This window comes from Nannobrachium achirus (assembly GCF_963921795.1).
Source record: "Nannobrachium achirus genome assembly, chromosome: 13".
Classification (NCBI taxonomy): Eukaryota; Metazoa; Chordata; class Actinopteri; order Myctophiformes; family Myctophidae; genus Nannobrachium; species Nannobrachium achirus.
Genome location: NC_137833.1, coordinates 26,383,671 through 26,404,470, shown reverse-complemented (window position 1 = coordinate 26,404,470; position 20,800 = coordinate 26,383,671). Strand labels below are relative to the sequence as shown.

Below are 20,800 nucleotides of genomic sequence, written 5' to 3'. Positions count from 1 at the left end.
GTACTGCAGGCCTGCAGGCTACATACAGACACACACACACGGACGGACGCATACACACACGGCCACGTATAGGAGACGGTGTAACCACCGCTCAAAAAGATATGCCACAACACAAGGTATGTATTAACATCCTTGTGTCGAGTGGATTACAGAGAAAGTGTATGCTGCTCCGTCATAGAGTTGTGCTCCGTACCCTGCTCTGTGCACTGTGTGCAGGGCGTGATTCCTAAACCCACCAGGATTGAGTTAAGACCCGCCTCACTCCTGGAAGTCCTCGCGTTTCCACGAGGCGGGTCTTAACTCAAGCCTGGTGGGTTTAGGAATCACGCGTGTGCAGGTCTGTGTCTGAGTGACGTATGTGGCTTCCAACGTGTGGTACACGGCCCAGAGCAGAGCGGCATGGAGCGCATGCGGTCCTCGCTTCTCCCCCGTTTTAAAACTCGCTTGTTTTCCAATAAAAAATAGACCTTTTTTTTTGTCTTTTTACCGCGGTAAGCACAATGACACCGCGGTAGACCTCGGTATACCGCGGTACGGCGGTACGGCGGTTACCGCCTCCAACCCTACATGACACACACACACACACACACACACACACACACACACACACACACACACACACACACACACACACACACACACACACACATACACACACACACACACACACACACACACACACACACACCCTGGTTAATTCAACTGGGAGGAGCTTTCTGTCAGCATTAGGAAGGAAAGAAGATGCCTTCTCTGAAATAATCTACAGCACATCTTGACGCGTCTCTCAGTCCACCAGCTGTCACTTTCAATACAGTTTCAAATTATTTCATCCCTTTATCTCTCGCCATATGGGTCACATCTGTTCCTGACCTTCGCTCTCCTCTTCATCTAATGAGCATGCTGAACTTTAGTGAATACTGTCCATCCGATGCTAGGTCATCAGTTTGGCATTGTTTGTCTGCATTTAGCCTTTTTGCTATTAACCTTTTTTCCATTATCTATCTGTTGCCCGTCCCATGCATAACTCGGGTGCCATTTGTCTCAAACTTGCTGTGTGTGTCCTATATGACTCAGGGGTGGTGCAGTGCCGAATGGCAGTTTGATCGGGTCTGGGGAGGACGCACCAAATCTGTGTGTTTGAGGGGTGTGGGATTGGCTTCCCTGATTGTCCAATCCAACCTGTCAGCTTCACTGATTGGCCAATATAAGTTGGCAGTGTGTTAATAGAACAAATAGTGCAAGCTCATGGGTGAAGGAATCCCGACTTGCATGGCCCCCAAGTCCTAATGAACCTTGCATCTTCGGTTTCCAGCCAAAATACTTTTGCTTACACATGAAGAAAAGCAAAGTCAGTACACTGAAACTCTGAAGAAACTGGAGCTTTGGTAATGCAGTCCATTAGTCATTTGGACACACTAAGCCAGCAGGGGAATGGTAAGACGTCATCAAGTTTCTTGTGCATGCAATAGCACTGTCTCTTACAATTTTTCTACATATTCTCCAAATTTAGTTGTTTTACGCCAATTCCCGATTTCTCCACAAACCTGTTGTCTTGTCCCTACTGACCCCTACTGTTTTTTCTTTGGAGTGGATGGCGGACTGCCCCACCCCCAGCTAAAGTTGCTCAGTGGCGTTTAAAGCACCCAGAAGGTTGCCGGAAGTGCCGGAAATATAGCCTGGTTCCAGTCCATAGACCTGCCCAGTCTCAGAGCCGACCGTTTCTCTGGTCTGGTGTTGTAATATGAATCTGCAGTTTATCCCGTCCGAAATGGTGGCTCCTCCAATGAGCGCAGTTGAAACGATTACATTTCAGGAAGAGCACACACACACCAGTGCAGTGGCACACACACATACACTGATTTCACTAAGCTGTTGATTATATGTTTCTGATCGAAGTTCTGTGTGGAAGCAGTCACTCGCACAGACATCCAGCTAAAATAGCAGAAGTACAATCTCACTATGCGATGTGTTGTGAGATTGTAGATCGGCTATTTTCATTGTCAAGGTTTGGTGTATTGGAGTCAAATACTAGCCCTGGGGGGTCAACTAATCAGTTACACATCGGCACTCCGAAACATCGCTTTTCCGACCACCTAAACCTAACCCTGACCTCAGTAAAACTAACACTGGTGAATGCTAACCTGGTGAAATTCTAACCTGCCGACGCTGGAGAATGCTAACCTGGTGAAATGCTTACCTGCCGATGCTGGTGAATATTAACCTGATTTCGGAATGGGGATGTTTCGGAATGGAGAACTGCCCCCCAACTAAGTATAGGGTTTAAGTGGTTAATCATTTTAGGAAATAAAGCTGGCCTGTACATGTATATTCACTGATACTAAGCATTGATTGCACGATGGCCAGAGTTCAGAGCGCATATCCATTTATCTTTGTTTTGATGGTGTTGTCTACGTGGCAGAAATTTCTCTTAGGTCTGGGAAAGCCTGTTAGTCAGCACCAACACAGCTGGCATCATTAGCACTGACTACACATAACCTTTGTAGGGTTTTCTGTACTTGAATGCACTGTGTGCAAGTGTACATGTATTCCCCTCCAACTAAGGCTTGGTTTGTCAAAGTGTTATATGGAACAGAGTCTGACTGATATATTGGCTATTATCTGACTTTTTACAACATTATTGGCAATTTTAACTACTTAAAGGGATAGTTCACCCCCCAAATGACTTTTTTTCCTATTGATTTCTCACGCCATGGAGAGTTGAGTTCAATTTTTTTTTTTTTTTTTTTGCTTAACACATGGGAAGCCAAGGTTTCTAACATTTCTAGCTGTTGCTGCTGCCGTCGTTCACTTACACTTTAATTTTGAAGAGCCTCGGAAGCTTTGTGCGTGTGCACGTGAGTGTCCACTGACGATTGAGGAGGATAATCCATTTGTTTACAAACGCTCGCGAAACTAAAATCCAAACCGGGGCCGACCATCGCGGTAAAGTGTCGCCGTGAAAACAGGCAGATCTCTGCTTCCCTGGCGTTCTTTGCACCTTATTCATAGATAAAGCTGTTTTTATGTTTCAGCCTAGAATGGAAGTCCATGCAGCCTAGACCATCCATTTTGCTTCTCTGCGAGCCACGGTATGACGTATGGACCAGGGTCTTTCACAGGGAACACAACATGCGCGCAGCAGCACGCTGCACAGTTAACACTTTGTCTCGTTCCTGAACGAGACAACTCCTTTTGGCACAGCGACCTCCAGTGGCCTTATCTCGTTACTGAACGAGTTTGGCCCCTTGGGTGTTAAGACAATAATTTCATTTGGGTCCCCATCCGGAATCAATGGGGGTAAATTTACAATAATCAAATGTTTCTTAGGAATGCGCCAAATACATTCTTTTTATTGAACTCACGTCTCCATGGCGTGAGTAATCAATAGGAAAAAAAAGTCATTTTGGGGGTGAACTACTCCTTTAAGCGATTTAATAAAGGTTAGTTTGTGTATTTTATATTAGGGATGCACATTCAAGATTTATTCTGAAAATGTTAACAAATGACAAGTGTCCAACATGCTTTAATGTGAGTGAGCCATACACAGCATTATGAATGATTTAATGAAAACGATGTAAAATCCACAACACGAAACATCCATTTCCATCGTTACCATTTCACTGCAGGGTCTTGTATTTGAAACCACAGAGTAATCACAAACCTAGATGAATGGAGTACACTGCCCGGTCCCATGAAACATTACCAGTCCACTCAAATTGAATAGTTTTTGTTTGTTTTGCTTACAAGTGAAATAATCTCAAATTGAAACAAATCCATATTTTAAAAATAATTTTAAGATTTTGCACATTAAAACATTAATCGGTACTTCAGGAATCTCAGAATTACTTCGGACCCAAAGATCTGGCATCGTTAGGGCTATATATTATGGAGGCAATATTAGAAAGACTCAAACTTCTTTGAATCTGGTTATGAATGAATGTGCTTACGCTAGATGCTACTGTAATATGTAATACTAATCTTAGAATCTCTACATGATGAAGAAAGCAGATGAGTCTGGGTAAATGTAATCTACACAATTGCAGATTGGAAGCACCATATGTAATGTATGCATGAAAGGCAAATCATAGAAGTAACATAAATCTCTGTGCATATTTGATCACATTAAGGCAAGACCCGGCTTTACACAGGTTAAGACTGTCACAGAAGGTCACAAGGATTAGACATGTAGCCTTAATCTGTTCAGTTTACAGTCATTAGGCCAGGTACCCACCCAAACAACAAACAGACCTGCACTGTGTCTGTTCTGTCCTTTTGGGATTTGCTGACCTTAATTGAAGGTTTAATTCTTATCTAGTGTCTTGGATTGTTTATTGACCCCTACTATTATAGCTGCACGCTGATGTGTTGCATTCCTACTGCTGTTGTAGCTATGGCACCCCAGGGATCATTTATATAATCGTATCTGATATCAGAGGAGCTTATTTTCTAGTATCAATAGAACAAGTTGGCTGTTGAAATGGGCCACTGTGATTTTGGAGTTTGCTTCAGGCACAACTGGGATTAAGTTTATTTTGATTTGTTGGGAGTTGCTGATGCCTAAAAGCTCCCAAGGGCCAATGTTCAATGTTTTGCTGTGCTGTCCTTCTCATCCACTCCTTGCATTGCATTCTCATCACTTGGCATGTCATTCACAGGGCTTTTAAGATGAATCGTCCTCAGTGACTGAAAAGATGAGCACAATAACAGCTGGCTTATATAAACCCTTTTAGCTATGAATACTGCTTTTCAACATACAATATAGACACATACTGTTTTGCTATTTTTGAGTGGTGGTCTCCGCCACTCCTGTAATTGGGTTTCAAGATGTTACTGGCTGGCCGTGTATGTCTGTCGCCTGCCATACCTCTCCTGACCACACACACACACACACGTTAAAGGAGGGGCGCTATTGAGCAGGGCAGGCAGACAACACTCTCTCTCTCTCACACACACGCACACACACACACACACACACACACACACACACACACACACACACACACACACACACAATAACACACAAATATGACTATTTTTATTTGACCACCACTCAGTTCACAAGGTGTGATTTTTATCTATTCATGCGCATAAGGTAGTCCAAATCTCTACTTTTCAGAAAATGGAAAAAAGAACATGTGTTCCAATGGATCCAACGTAGTTATTATTTAATCTTTTCATTGGTTAAATATTTATAAAACCCACAGACAGACTTAAAGGACAACTTTGTTTTTTTACAACAAGGGTTCATATTTTAGATAGTTATTAGAGAAAATAAAATATGAGTGTTAAAATGTTTTCATTTACTTCTTTCTATCGTTTTAGTGATTTTAATGATTTTGATTTGCATGCACGCCCCCAGTTTGGGGGCATAGTGCAAGTGGCTAAATATGTATTTTAGACACAATAAGTATGCATGTCCGCACCCACTGAAATTAAAATCGCTAAAACAATAGAAAGCAGTAAATGAAAACCTTTTAACAATCATCTTTTCTCTAATTACAATCTAAAATATGAACTCTTGTTGTAAAAAAACATAGTTGTCCTTAAACATTATAAACAGTCAGGTGCTACACCGTTTGAAACATGGGACTGGTTTCATCATGGTGTTGACAGGCTTTGCTTTGTCAGTAGGTCAGACGGCTTATATGAAGGTAGACTATGGTCTTTGTGATGAGCTTGTTATTCCTCCAGTGGGCAAGGTGCAAAGACAGTTTGGTGTCGCACAGACAAGCTGTCTTAATTGGATTATAAAGCTCAGTTAAAACCGTCCTTCCTTATCCCTGCTTTGTTGAAATGACTCATGAAACAAATGACTCATAACTAAGTCAAGGGCCGGAGGAGCAGCAATGAAACGGTTAACCTATTGGTTTGAGAAAATATGGAATTTGATGTCCCTTGACACCGTACATTTTATGAGACATCCATCAATTTCTATTATTGATTAATACTTTTTAGCGTTTCAATTCTGGCCGAGATGTCATCGGTTGAAAATGTGAAGTGCTTCTGTGATGACTGCATAATATATTAGTGTGAAGTATTAACAGATCTGACCTTAGCTTAGCAGGCTGCTGTGCCTACACTGGGGCAGGTTCATCTCTGCCTAATTGGATTAATGCACATTTATAATTTACTAAAATGCTTGAAATTTGTATTCTTCACAATACATAGTATAGGGGATTATGAACATTCAGCCTTCAACGTTAATAAGTTAATAGTCATCTGTTACACCACCAATACAGTTGTATACGTTATTCAATTCTAAACATAATATTGTTCCCAATTTCTTAGTTTGTGGTGATTGTGCCATAGCTGTGTCGTAGGAGCTCTAAGATAATAACTAGGGGGATATTATTATTATTATTGGCACTAAATGGGACCAAGATGTTGTGTTTAGAGGATAGCTATAGGTATATTTCTTGAATTTAAACTTGGGTTGATGCATACATTTTATATTTACCAGTTTGTGTTTCTTAAACCATGGCCTTGGCTATGGTACCCAATCTTGCCATAGTTTGCCTTTTATGACATGCCCAGAATAGAGGGTTCAAGTGGTTAAAAGGCTTGACCTCATCTGGGGCCATCGTATTATACCTAATGTTCTGATGGGAACTGAAGTTGATTATAAGTTCATTTGGCACCAATGACGGTGGATTTCCTAACATCTGTTGTTGTGTAAATCAAATGTTAACCGTGTGGCCTGGGATGTCAAATGAATGGCTTCCTCCTCTTAAACTCTGGGTTTGAGGAGATTTCATCCAGAGAATAAAATCCCAACCAACATATGGCCATCTGGCAGAGATAACCAGATATTTGGTGGTCTTGAGTACAGTAGCTTATGCACGTAGTGGTAAGCCTTCATGTAAACGGGAAATTCACCAGCACTCACACAAATGTCCTTTAATCACATGAACCATAGCGTCCCAATTCTAGGGCGAACATTTGGCAAAAGTATTTATCACATTTATAAGATTGCATGGGATTGGGTGAGGGTTAGTCTTGCTGTTGGTAAGACTGAATCTCACTGATTGTTGTTCATTACCGATTATGGAGATTGGTTTAAAAAAAGGTATTGTACATCTCCAAAATAATCCACCTTTGAAACTTGACTCTTCAACCTCCACTGCTGTACCATATCAGTCTAAGCAGCACTGCAAGCTAGAAAGGAAAACATTAAAAATAAAATGAACAAAAAGTGAGTGAGGTTGGACCCAGTCATAAGCATGAACAGAATGTCCGCTGAAACTTGTTTCTCTCGAAGGAGAATGAAATATTCAGGAGGGAAGTAGCTTTTAAACAAGCGCATACTTTATTTGGACTCAATTATGCAACTGGACACGACCAGGTAATAGCGTTATGAGTGAACACAAAGTGCTGGTGGCTTTTTGTCAGCATGGGCTTTTACTGGAGCGAAAGGGTGCTTTTCTATGCATCCCGGCCCCTCCCCAACATACAGGCTTGTACCATACGCAAAGCATTATGTCCAAGCATGCTTCCTGAAGAGAGAATCAAACCACATTCATGACCAGGGCAGAGTGTTCGAGTGAAAGCACATTGAAGGCATTGAAAGGCCTGATTTGAAAAAAAAAAAAAAAAAAGTTTCTCTTCTTCACCCCCTCTCCCACACACACAGACACCAAACATAGACAGTCTCTTTTCATTCAGTTCCCGGGGTTACGTCACTCGCTCTCTCTTGTCCTCCACTTCCCCCTTTTTTGTGCCTCTGACAATCGCTGTGCAGTGATCCGAGGGCATGGGACTGGCAAAAACATAATCTGGAATGCTGACCAGGGGGAAAAGGATTGCAAAAAAACGTCTGTTTTTGTTTAGGCAGCATGTCGTTCAATTCAGCGGCGCTCCGCTGGCCTGAGTTGTCCTGATGTCATGCAGAGTATGTGTGTGTAACGTGAGAGGGGACGGCAGCTGTTCTGTCAGCACTGGAGAGGTTCCAATACAGACTCTTTTGCACTGAAACATTGTTTCTACCGTGCAGAAGTATAAATACATGTTAAGTATCCGCAGGTTAACTACTGGATGGGTAAATCAAATCAGTGCTTCGGTCTGTTCACCTGAGATAAACATGGCAACGTCAAGCACTTTTGAAAATGTGCCACAACCACAACAGCCAACAAGTCAGCCTCAGTGACAAGTGACAACCGATGTTAGCAACCGTATCCTAAGTTAGGATTTTGCTGTGATATGATTAGTCCTGGGAGACTTACATTTTTGCTTTTGCTGAACTGGTCCTGAAATAGAGCAGTCACAAATGATTGTATATCAGCATGTTGTCTGGGACAACATCTTAGTTTTCTTTTTGCCATGTTAGATAAAGGTCTACAGAGGCCACATTTTGTTTGTTGTCACAGTAGCTCCATTGGATCCGTACAAGATAAGTCCCACTTTTTTTACTTCATTGATGTCCCAATATCATTGCAATTTGGCAGGTCTTCTCTTCTTCTTTTTATTAGTTTTTAGTTGTTGTTTTTTTCTTCATTTTTATGACCTTGCAACAAAAATAACCATTCCCATATCCCCATATTCACATTCTCAGGCTCTGAGATCTTATGATAAGGTTGAGGGTCTGGCAAGTTTTAAATGTTTAACTGATTTCACCACAGTTGTAGATGCTTCCAGTTGCATATAACTGGACTCAAAAGAATGAAACACTGGGCTAGATCTCAGTGGGACAATGTGGATGGGCCCTTCTCGCAGTAAACAAGCCAACCTGAGACTGGGGAGGTCAGAGAGGGGCAGATGAAAATGGATTATTGACTGTGTGAACTGCGTATGCCCCTGGGCGCTACTACCCGACTCTCAACCTTGTTGTCTGGCTTTAATCTGCCTCCCACAATTAATTTGGTCTCCTCAGATGTCCCAGACTAGAGCCAATACACACAGGTTGGGCCAAGGTAACCACACTGAGCTGGCAAGGAGAGAGAGTTCAGACAGTGCAGCATTAACATCTGCGGGCACTATTGACATGTTTGTACAACACCGGCATGCATGAGGGCTTGGAAGTTTGTAAACGTTAATGCCCAGTCTGTCAATCTTAATTCTTTCTTTGAAAAAAGAAAAGAGGGGTGGGGAAAAAAAGGTAACTAAATTATTTTTAATCTGGTCATTCCCAAGAAGTAACTCAACTAGTCCAAAGGTACCTCAGATGTCTTGTCTTCCTTAAGCAATGCAGTGCATTGGCAGGCCTGCACTCCACTGTACTTACTTAGGCTTAGGCTTATCCTATTTGAGGTAGGTTTGTTACTACTTACTTATATACCGGTATCAACAAAGTCTTTTTAGTTACTGTGCAGCAAATAGATGAGGTGGTTAGATAAAGATAAGATAATTCACCTGAAGCATGGCCTATAATCACAGCACTCTCTTATCTAAACCAAACATTTGTCCAAAGCTGTTTCAGTAGGCTGCCTGTGCCTGATAAGTTGATTTGTTGACAGAGTACAAATACATGTAAAAAAGAAAAAGAGAAGAGTGTGGGTAGTGCCTTAGACACCAGCTCCCTTCTCTACTATAGATTATTTGTACCTGTCTATCTTGTCATTGGCAGTTCTTAAAAAGAAATATCATATTATAATCCTTGATGTCATCATTCATTAGAACAGGCTTTTTACTGGGGGAACTTGTGAAAACACACTAGCCCATATAAAGTCGCTTTATTGTCTCCACCAGCCAAAGGCTGAGGGAGAGTATGTTTTCCCCTCCGTCCGTGTGTCCGTCCGTCCGTCCGTGCGTGCGTCCGTCCGTCCGTCCGTGCGTCCTCGCAGTTTGTGAGCACCTAATCTCAGTCGCCGTTGGCCCGGACGCTGCCAAAGTGAGCACACACACTCCCTGGATGCCAATCTAGAACCTCTGCCCTAAATTTTTCAAATGGGCCTTTTCTAGCGCCACCTAGTGGCCGATGTTCGCAAAACACATTTCGGTGCACTAGTCTTACAGATTTTGGCCAAAAATCCTACAAATCGGTAGGCAGTATCTCCACAGTCATGTGATCGACACGGATCTGTCCGATTTTGCATATTCCATCCTGATTGGCTAAGATTGGCTTCCAAAGTTTGTAGGATTGAGCCGTTTGGAACAAAATGCCTCAAATCCCAAACGCAAAGTGCAATCATCATGAAATCGCGCACACACGTTCCCACTAGGTCGAAGAAGAAATGCCACTTAAAATTTTTGAAATCAGCCTCATGGTGGCGCTATAACAGGCCGATTTGTGGTTTTATCTATAACTCCACCGATCAATTTCAAACTTTGCAAGCGCACTCCCTAGAAGCTAACGATAAACCTTTGCCCTGCATTTTTCACATAAGCCTTTTATAGCGCCACCTTTGGGCCGACTTATGTAAAACACATTTTTGGATATTACTCCTTGAGATTTTATCCAAAAATCACGCAAATCGGTACACAGTATCTCTATAGTCATGTGATCAAGTCCGATCCGTCTGATATTTCATATGCCATCCTGATTGGCTAATATTAGCTTCCAAAGTTTGCAGGATTGCACCACCAGGACGCACAGCCTGGTGGAGACCTGTGCTCGGAAGAGCACTGCTTCTAGTTTACTTTTTTATTTAACTTTTTTATTTATGCCAAAACTGTCAGTGGTATTTAAAGGACAACGTTGTTTTTTTACAACAAGGGTTCTTATTTTAGATTGTAATTATAGAAAAGAAAGGATGAGTGTTAAAATGTTTTCATTTACTGCTTTCTATGGTTTTAGCAATTTTAGTATTTTGATTTCAGTGGGAGGGGGCATGCGTACAAGTAGCTAAATATGTCTTTTTAGACACAATAAGCCTGCAATTTGTTACTTTGTGTCTAAAAAGACATATTTAGCCACAAATCAAAATAGTTAAAATCACTAAAACGATAGAAAGAAGTAAATAAAAACATTTTAACACTCATCTTTTCTTTTCTGTAATGACTATCTAAAATATGAACCCTTGTTGTAAAAAAAAAAAGTTGTCCTTTAATGTGATAGCTACAGTATCACACATAAAATATTGCTAAGTCTTGCTAAGTCGCTAAGAGAATTAAGCAAATCCGTAGGCTGTAAATGGCAAATATTTGTTGTGTTTTGGCTATTATACAGCGGTTTCAAGTTTATGGCAAATAATCATCTTTGAATAGCTTGAGTAATAAGATTTCCAATTCTAACTAAAACATGGAGTCATGAAAACTTTTCAATGAATAATGCATGTTTTTGCTGGACTGATTTTTGTCACAGCCCACCCTTTCTTATATTAGCCTCTTAGAGTTGGAAGACATCATACACATATACAGGGTATTAAGTGAAGTGTTAATTATGCTAATCAAATGTAGGCAGCACCAAACGAGACGCTTCTCTTCCACTCCAGCCTGTAGAGGCTTATCGGACTTGATTAAAACATGTTCTCCACCCGTTATCTGAGATTTTGACCACGGATAACAATTATATGAAAAGATTTGGAGAGGGGGAACTCGACTTGAAAAGAGCCCTACTGGGTGCCCTTTGTGTGTGTGTGTGTGTGTGTGTGTGTGTGTGTGTGTGTGTGTGTGTGTGTGTGTGTGTGTGTGTGTGTGTGTGTGAGATAATTGAATAATCCGACTGTCCGTGGAAAGACTTGTCCTTTTCACATAACCTAATGTTCTTATTTTGATCATAAAGACCCAATTACTGGATGAATGTCAGTCTCCAAATGTATTCTGAATTTGTACTGTACAGTGGTTTTCAAACATTTTATTTGAGTGTACAAATTGAACCAACTGGACCCGGCTGGTTCTCATTAAGCCCGTATCAGAGTCGGGTCCGCGGTGGACGGCTATCCACCGCGGTGTAGTGCCGTGTAGTCTTTTTGAGCGTTAACGTTGTAGTTTTATGACTCAAAAAGACTACACGGCACTACACCGCGGTGGATAGCCGTCCACCGCGGACCCGACTCTGATACAGGCTTTACACTCTCAGAGTTACAGACCTGTAATACATTTTAGAACTAGAAGCAGTGCTCTTCCGAGCACAGGTCTCCACCAGGCCGTGCGTCCTGGTGGTGCTACTGTATAATAGGCCAATGTAAAAAGGGTGGCATATGTTCTTCACCTTAGATCTTTCATGGCAATCGGACGCTGCATGCATGATTTCAAGCATTGTGTTCCAAAAATGTGTTTTGCTAAAGTCTACCTGCTGGTGGCGCTATAACAGGACAATGTTAAAAAGGTAGCATTTGTTCCTTGACCTAGTGGGAATATGTGTGGCAAATGTCACGGTAATCGCTAGCTGCGTTGATGATTTGAGGCATTTTGTTCAAAAACGGAGCAATCCTGCAAACTTTGGAAGCTAATATTAGCCAATCAGGATGGAATGTGAAATATCAGACGGATCGGACTTGATCACATGACTATAGAGATACTGTGTACCGATTTGCATGATTTTTGGATAAAATCTCAAGGAGTAATATCCAAAAATGTGTTTTACATAAGTCGGCCCAAAGGTGGCGCTATAAAAGGCTGATGTGAAAAATGCAGGGCAAAGGTTTATCCTTAGCCTCTAGGGAGTGCGCTTACAAAGTTTGAAACTGATCGGTGGAGTTATAGGTAAAACCACAAATCGGCCTGTTATAGCGCCACCATGAGGCTGATTAAAAAAAGATTAAGTGGCATTTCTTCCTCGGCCTAGTGGGAACGTGTGTGCGCGATTTCATGATAATTGCACTTTGCGTTTGTGATTTGAGGCATTTTGTTCAAAACGGCTCAATCCCACAAACTTTGGAAGCCAATCTTAGCCAATCAGGATGGAATATGCAAAATCGGACAGATCCGTGTCGATCACATGACTGTCGAGATATTGCCTACCGATTTGTAGGATTTTTGGACAAAATCTGTAAGAGTAGTGCACAGAAATGTGTTTAGCAAACATCGGCCACTAGTTGGCGCTAGAAAAGGCCCATTTGAAAAATTTAGGGCAGAGGTTCTAGATTGGCATCCAGGGAATGTGTGTGCTCACTTTGGCAGCGACCGGGCCAACGGCGACTGAGATTTGGCGCTCACAAACTGCGAGGACGCACGGACGCACGCACGGACGGACGCACGGACGGACACACGGACGGAGGGGAAAACATACTCTCCCTCAGCCTTCGGCTGGTGGAGACAACTAGCTCTGTTTCTGGTAATATTTATTTTTAAAATGTCCACCATTAAATTAAGCCTGCATGATGATGAACCCTGGACTAGACCGAATCCCTGTGTAATGCACTGACTGGAGGACATCAGGAGGTGCTCTCTGCTCTGCCTCGGTTTCAGAGCCAGTTGATTAGGCAGAGTGAAGGAGACTGTGTCATACAGTTGGAAATGGGTACTGGGAAACCCTAGAGGGGTGGCAAATATATCCCTCTGAAGGAATGCTACTAGGAAGTTGAACGTGGCCACTGAGAGAGACAAATGTTAGCCATCTTTGTGCTCTCACCTAACAAGGAGTGCATTAAAAGCCTGATTTAAAAAGGTGGTGTTAGGGGGTGGGGGTTCTACGTTCACCTGTCTTTTTTTAGTGTCCAACTCACTACACAAGGTTCCAAGCCTGCACTCAACATCTTCATATACCATATCATCCATCAAGCAACCCCAACAGGTCTGTAACTCTGAGAGTGTACAAATGGAACCAGCTGGGTCCAGTTGGTTCCATTTGTACACACTTACAAATGGAACCAACAGTTCTCACAGTTATGTTGGTCCTTGAAAATAAAATGTTTGAAAACCACTGTACTGGTGGACTCCTGGGGTCCACATCCCTGCACATCCACACTCGAGCCGTTTGAAAGCTATGAGCTAATTTAGTTAGCATTTTTACACTGGGAGACTTTCCACCGCACAGGAGAGAGTTCTTTTTTATCATGCCTACTTCCCGTTTCCTGTTGGAAACCCGATTCCTTTACAGCAGATGCGCACCATCGCAATTATTTATTAAATGAAATAAAACAATAACTCGGAATTCATTTGGAGCCCTGGACCATCGGGAATAACTCTGGAAACTCGTCACGTGGCAAGCAATGAATTAAACGCCGGACTACTTTTTGGAAATATACTGTATTTATTTAATATTTATCATATTTTAAAACTAACACTGCCTCTACATACTGTATAGTGTAAGTGTACACACATGTCCTTAACAATATCAGTATGACATCCAGATCAGTGGGAGAGAGCTACAGTTAATGTCCTTGCTTGTTGCTTTCAGGTCCAATAGGTCAGCGGTTAATGACGGTGCAGTGCTGCTGACCGGAAGCACTAATGGACTTAGAGTGAGCAGTGCTAGTCATGCAGTGACTGATGCCATGAGGCTAAACCTATTAGGGTCTTTCAGAAACCTACTTGACCGCATCACCATCCATCACAGAGTCACGTCAAAGACTGTCAGTTGGTTTGTAGTTGGTGTGTTAACGCAGCTCTGAAATGCAAAAAGTTGGATCCATTCCATCCATACAATTTAAAATGCAGGCATTTAGCAGACGCTCTTGAAACAGAGCGATTTACAGCAAGAAAGGTAATACATCAACATCAATGTATCAAATGCCTAGAAATTGTCAAAAAACAGAGGTAGACCATGCACCTATTCAGTAAAAACTTCAAATTCATTCCATTGTCTAATAAATTATCTGCACACAGTGTTATCGTGTTATTAGCCAATCTATATACAGTAGGTATTTAAATGAGGCTTTACTATAAATCAGGCTCTTTATAGTTGGCCTGTCCTTCAGCCAAACCAGTGTTTAACCAGCACTTAATTCCCCTCGCAGCAGCATCGTCCAGTAAGAGGAACAGACAGTGACTGAGTAGGGAGGGAGGGATGGAGAGAGAGAGAGAGTTTGTGAAAGACAAATTGACTCAAAGTGCAAACAACAGTGAGGATCGATAAACTCGGGCCATAACAATAATGACCCAACCGACGGAGCTTAACCAGTGCGAGCACTGAGACTGAGATAGGGACGTTTCCCTACCAGCCGCAGGCTCTTATCAACTGGGAAACAGACTGTCACTGTATAGCATGAGTTATCCTTACGTTTTCTCTCTGCACGAATATTGAATTTGGGGGGATTGCTGTGTGCACCGACGCCCCACCCCTACCACAAATCCACTCACAACAACAACACTGTCATCCCCCCCTAAAGGCTTCTCTGGGGATTTAGGAATGACGAGGCCAAAAAGGAGGATTATCATTCGGGGGGCGGGACGGGGTGGAGGCTGCTTTGAACCGCATTTTGATATCAAGTGTGTGCTGGTGCTGCTGCTGTCATTTTGTGGAGGATTGGCTATGAGGACATACCAGACATCAAATCTTAATCCTGCCTGGGAAGAAATAAGTCTCTCTAGCGCATACATACACAATTGCATGCAGGCACACATACGCAGATTACGCACATACACACACACACACACACACACACACACACACACACACACACACACACACACACACACACACACTTGCTCATCGGCTGCAGACATTTTTATTACGACTGTAGTGATTGTGTGTGGCACCTGGTCTGGTCTATCATCGTTGTTGCCGTTGGGTGGCATAGTGAAAACTGGCACAGGGGAGGAGGTGGACAGTAGACCGGTGCCAGATGGCTGGGAGTTTCACTTACCAGCCTGACATGGTGCAGATAACGGCACCTCTTCCGTCTAATAAAAGGCCCAGGTTCCCTAGGTGACCCCACAGCGCCTCCAGCCTCTTTAATTACATCTGAATCCCACGTCCGTAGAGAGCTGGGTCAGGATGGAGATGAAGTGAGACCTTCAGCTAGGGCTGTCACGATTATGACATTTTACATGACAATTAATTGTCACTCAAATAATTGCGATTAATTAATGATTTAATTGTGTTTTTACTTTTTGTGGTTGACAATTAAATTTCTTTTTGGATTTTAGGCTTTCAACACATAACCTAAATATACAAAGAGACTACATATTACGTTCATTACATACATATTACATATTTGACAACGTTATACTTAAAAAAGAACATTGATAGTAGAAATAGACAATCTACAAGCTCACAACGCCTTGCGACGCAACTTATTTCCACTATTTTTTTATATTTGAACATTTTTCAACATGGAAACGATTATGATAAAATAATTGCGATTATGTGAAATAATTTCGTTTATGTCAAATAATTGCGATTAGACAATTATGTAACAATTGTGACAAGCCTACCCTCAGCCTTGCTCGGTCTCTGTCTCTCTCTCTCTCTTTGTGTTTTCTACCTTTGTATATTTGTTTGCTTTCAATTCTGTCCATTTCTGTTCGCTCTTTATACGGTATCTTTGCTTCTTTCTCTCATCCCCCCTACCGCTCTCTCTCTCTCTCTCTCTCTCTCTCTCTCTCTCTCTCTCTCTCTCTCTCTCTCTCGCTCTCTCTCTCTCTCTCTCTCTCTGTCCTTCATGCTGTGGCTGGCGGATGACTCATTCTGGCCATTATTATGCCGTTCTGGATCTGAGCGCCGCTACCTACGAGGTCTAACTAACGTTTAATTACTCTGCTTTCCAATAGAGTCACTCAACTCGTTGTTGATTATTTTTAGACAGGAAGATGAGGATATAGAGGAGAAACTACACGTTTGAAACGGTATTCAGATCTACGTTACGGTTACACGGTACAGTGTCTAACAAAATATCACAGTGTACAGCATTTCACGGTATCAAAAAAAGTGGCCTTTTCACAATTATTTATTTATAGTTAAATTCCAAAATAAGTTATATAGTGTTCGTGTGACGTCATTCATTGTACTGCACCAAAGAACAGACCTGCAAAATAACAAAGTGTTGCATTGCACCATGATGATGGCGTGTAGATCTTCTCTTTTGGATGAGACATCGTCTTGCTACCAAGATTTATGTGCGTTAATCTTAGCTTGGATTTTCTTTTTACATCGCTTACAGGTTGTCTATCGTATCCATCATCCTGAATGGAGCGATCACTTATTTTTTGGGTAGTCAAAACCAAGGACAAGCACATCTTTGGGGGTTAAAGAGATGGGGGCGGTTCGTTTGTCTGTGCTCTGATCTCCGACTATAAATGGATGGGGTGTCTCCCATGTTTGTCATTGTTAATATGTATGGTGACAGTGTGCTACAATCCACCATACATTTTTAAAGAAGTGCTAAACCCAGTGGTTCTCCCTCCGTCACTTCCGGAATGCAGCGTTTGGCCCAGGGAGGTAGATTCCACATGGGAACACAGAGCACTGGGTGCTCAAGTCAAGGCCTGCTGGAAAAATCACACTGCGGTCACTCAAGATGCAATCTGGGCTTTATTTGACCTCGTCCTTGGGAGAGATTGACTTGTTGGAGTGTTTAGATCCTCCCTAGCTCTGTAAATTCACAAATACAGGTCTGTTTGTAGTACCCCCACACTGCTAGCCTTGCAGGCATTGCACAGCGTCAGCAGACCCTTTTACAACTTCAGCATGAATGTGGACACGCAGCTATCCTGGACTATTACACTTTCGGAATCTCAGTACATTTGCACATTTTGCAGTTGCAGATTGGGTTTTTTGGAGGAGCAATTGCAATCTGTTTTTATTTCTATTATACTTTTTCTTTCATCTTCAAATCTCTTATTGCGTAACCTTAACCTACACTATTCAGTCAGAATGTATAGACTAATAATTGTTTTTCTTTGTCTTCTACTTATTCTGCTTCACTGTCACATTATTATTGCTTTAGAACTTGATGGAACTTGATGAATCAAGCATAGCCGGTTCTGAATCTGTGATGACTGTTGGGAAAGGACATGAATCGGTTGACGTGATTGACCTAGTAGAAGGGGGGGGGGGGGGGGGGGGGTGCCGTGTAAGGCTTGAAAATAGCAGATCTACAAGCGCACAACGTGTCACGCTGCAACATGATGTGAGCTTGTGGACCAGCGATTTTCTGCACGTGACACTGACATATATTAAACAGTATGAATCAGGCTTAAGAGTCCATGATGACTCAGCCTTTTTTTTCAAAGAAACGGTGAGTGAAAGGTGATCTGTTTGTTTGGTTTTCCAGTGGCGTGGTGGCTGAGGCTCAACACTGTGGGATGGGATGGATAAGTGGGTCAGGAGGAGAAAGACGTGTAAACTTGGCACGGGGACGTTGTTTACGTCTTGCTGCTGTAGTAGCGAGTTTGTTTTCTTTCTTTTTTTAGTTAAGTGCTCTCCCTTTCTCTCTCTGTGGGTTTTTTTAAAGGTCAGAGAGGTTTGGACCGGAGTTTGTAAGGAACTGCGTCTGAATCTTTTTTTTTAATATAAAAAACATTCACTTTCACGTTCACCATGCAGTTATAACCCAATTTTAGATGGACGTCACCTCCGATAGCCGATTATGACCATAGGGGCGGCATTGGCTCAGGGGTAGAGAAACCGTCATTAGAACACAGAGGGTTCCCGAAGGGTTGCCATTTCGAATCCGGGCTCCCCCAGAGTTAGTGTCGAAGAGTCCTTGAGCAAGACTCTGAACCCCTAGTTGCTCCCGGTGAGCAGGTTGGTGCCTTGCATGGTTTCCTCTGCCATCGGTGTATGAATGTGTGTGTGAATGGGTGAATGTATGTACTGCACAATCTATGTAAAGCGCCATGGATAAAGGCACTGTACAAATGCACCATTTACCATTTATGACTCACTGGGTGCCTATCTCTTCCACAATTAACTAATAATGCTACATTGACAGTCTGTACTTGCACGCGGTAAAGATTTGAGAAGAGGAAGCAGTCATTGCTCTTCAGTTAAGAAGAGAAGTGCATTCGACCAATTATTTTTAAAATATCCTTTGAAATGTCTGTTTCTGCTGAGCACGACTCGGTGAAAACGGAAGTGGAGAAACGACTTAGTTGGCATGTCATTTATTGTCAGAGCTTCTGAGGTACAGACACTGACAGTTGGGCAGAAACATTTCGTTGTTGTCGGGTGGAAACCTTATATGTCCAAAACTGTTCGTTTTGTATTTATTTCATACAAATAGCCCAAAGTGATTGTAAAAAAAATAAGATGGAGAATCTGTTGCAGAGGATGAGTTACTTGTTTTATTTAATAGTGAACAGATGGCGGTGAATCACTTAAAGCTTGGCGCTTAACATCTATACTATAATTTTGCGAATGTCTGAGTGAGTGAGTGAGTGAGTGAGTGAGTGTCTGTCTGTCACAGCGTTTCTCCTCAGTGGCTGGAGCAATTGATCTGAAATCGCATCACCATTAGCATATGAACACATCTAACATAACTGTGAAGCCCGTTTGTCACTTTCACAAATCATATACTGTATATTAGCATTTTTATGGTGTATCTACTATCTATTCTGCATCTAGCATGAGGCACATCTATTCTGCATCTAGCATGAAGCAACATGTTTAACCAGCTCTCTCTGTGTGTGTGTGTGTGTGTGTGTGTGTGTGTGTGTGTGTGTGTGTGTGTGTGTGTGTGTGTGTGTGTGTGTGGGCAGGCAGGCGGGTGGGCGGGCGGGCTGGGGGGGGGGGGGTGGGTAGCCATTAAACGAAACGGGTATTTCTTACATTGATGCTCCTACATATTATCATGCAAGCACCAGTTAAAGTTACTTTCCATCCCTCATATACTGTATGCACAGTGCACATCCCATAACCCACACACTGCACATCATTTTGGAGCTCATATCTTTGAACGGGTAAGGGCTAGTTTAAATAGTGTAGTAGTGGTGTGCTGGAACAGAGCTGAATGGAGACCTTCTGTTGCTCTGTGTGGCCCATCAACGCATCTGCACCTCCCATAATGGATTTACTCATAAAGCCAGCAATAAGGAATCACATGTGTTGCAAGACAGCTGTGATGTACAGTAGGTTGCCCAGATCCAGTTTTGATCGATCACTCACTCGCTTAATTCAATTCAAAGGAAATTTGAAAATGGGGAACGTGTATATATACGCTTGGAGGGGCTACAGCAATATGTAAACAGAGCTATGTCACATTGTGTCATATACATGTTATATACAGTATACAGGCTATAAAGCTTTTTGAAACAATGAGCAGCAATCTTTTGCAGTCACTTTGGGGCAAATGCGTTTAAAGGAAGCCGCTTTGTTCACTCACTCACTCACTCACTCACTCACTCACTCACTCACTCACTCACTCACTCGCCTCCATTTCTGAGTCATGTACTGTAGCCTAATGTCATTACAGAATAGAGTGAAAGTAAAGAGACCATTGGGAATAAGATGTGGCAACAATATAAGAGTTGTTTTGGCTTGAGCTGAAATATTTCGCTCACGATGCTCTCGTGCATCATGATCCATCATCCACATGACATGTGTTACCATAAACGAAGGTGTGTTCATGTTAGTCATCATGACAATAATCTGTTATTTCTCATCTCTCCTTCCCTCCCTCCCTCACCCTCTTTGTCTCTCTCTCTCTCCCCCCTCTCGTTGTTTCTTCCTACTGTCTCTCATGCAGGCTTTGCAGTCTCACGTTGAAGAAGCTCATAGTCCTGAAAGAACTGGATAAAGAACTCAACTCCCTGTCCATAGCAGTGAAAATACAGGTTGGTTATCGCGCATTATTAACAATGGCAAGAAGCAAAGCCCATTTTGATTGCAACATGTTTCATGGCAGTGTGTCACGGTCTTGCTGCTTCACAACATTTTTCCAATTGTGCAACAAAAATGTTTGTCGACTACCCTTTTTCACTGACGAAGACTAAATAAAAACTAAATATGTTGACAATATTGACAGCAAATACAAACTAGGCTAAAATATTAGGGAGGTATTAGTGGTGAATAGATCCAGAAGAACTAAAAGACAAGTCATTT

The 20,800-nt window shown here is 42.3% G+C and overlaps 1 protein-coding gene across 1 annotated transcript in view; it reads left to right on the top strand.

The window, feature by feature from the left end:
- Positions 1-20,800, top strand: part of LOC308297626 (phosphofurin acidic cluster sorting protein 2-like) — an 87,640-nt gene that overhangs the window by 17,383 nt on the left and 49,457 nt on the right. Inside the window, exon 2 of the mRNA XM_080741136.1 lies at positions 20,445-20,532. Within this exon, the coding sequence (XP_080597262.1) occupies positions 20,445-20,532 (88 nt within the window). The remainder of the gene's footprint in view (positions 1-20,444; positions 20,533-20,800) is intronic.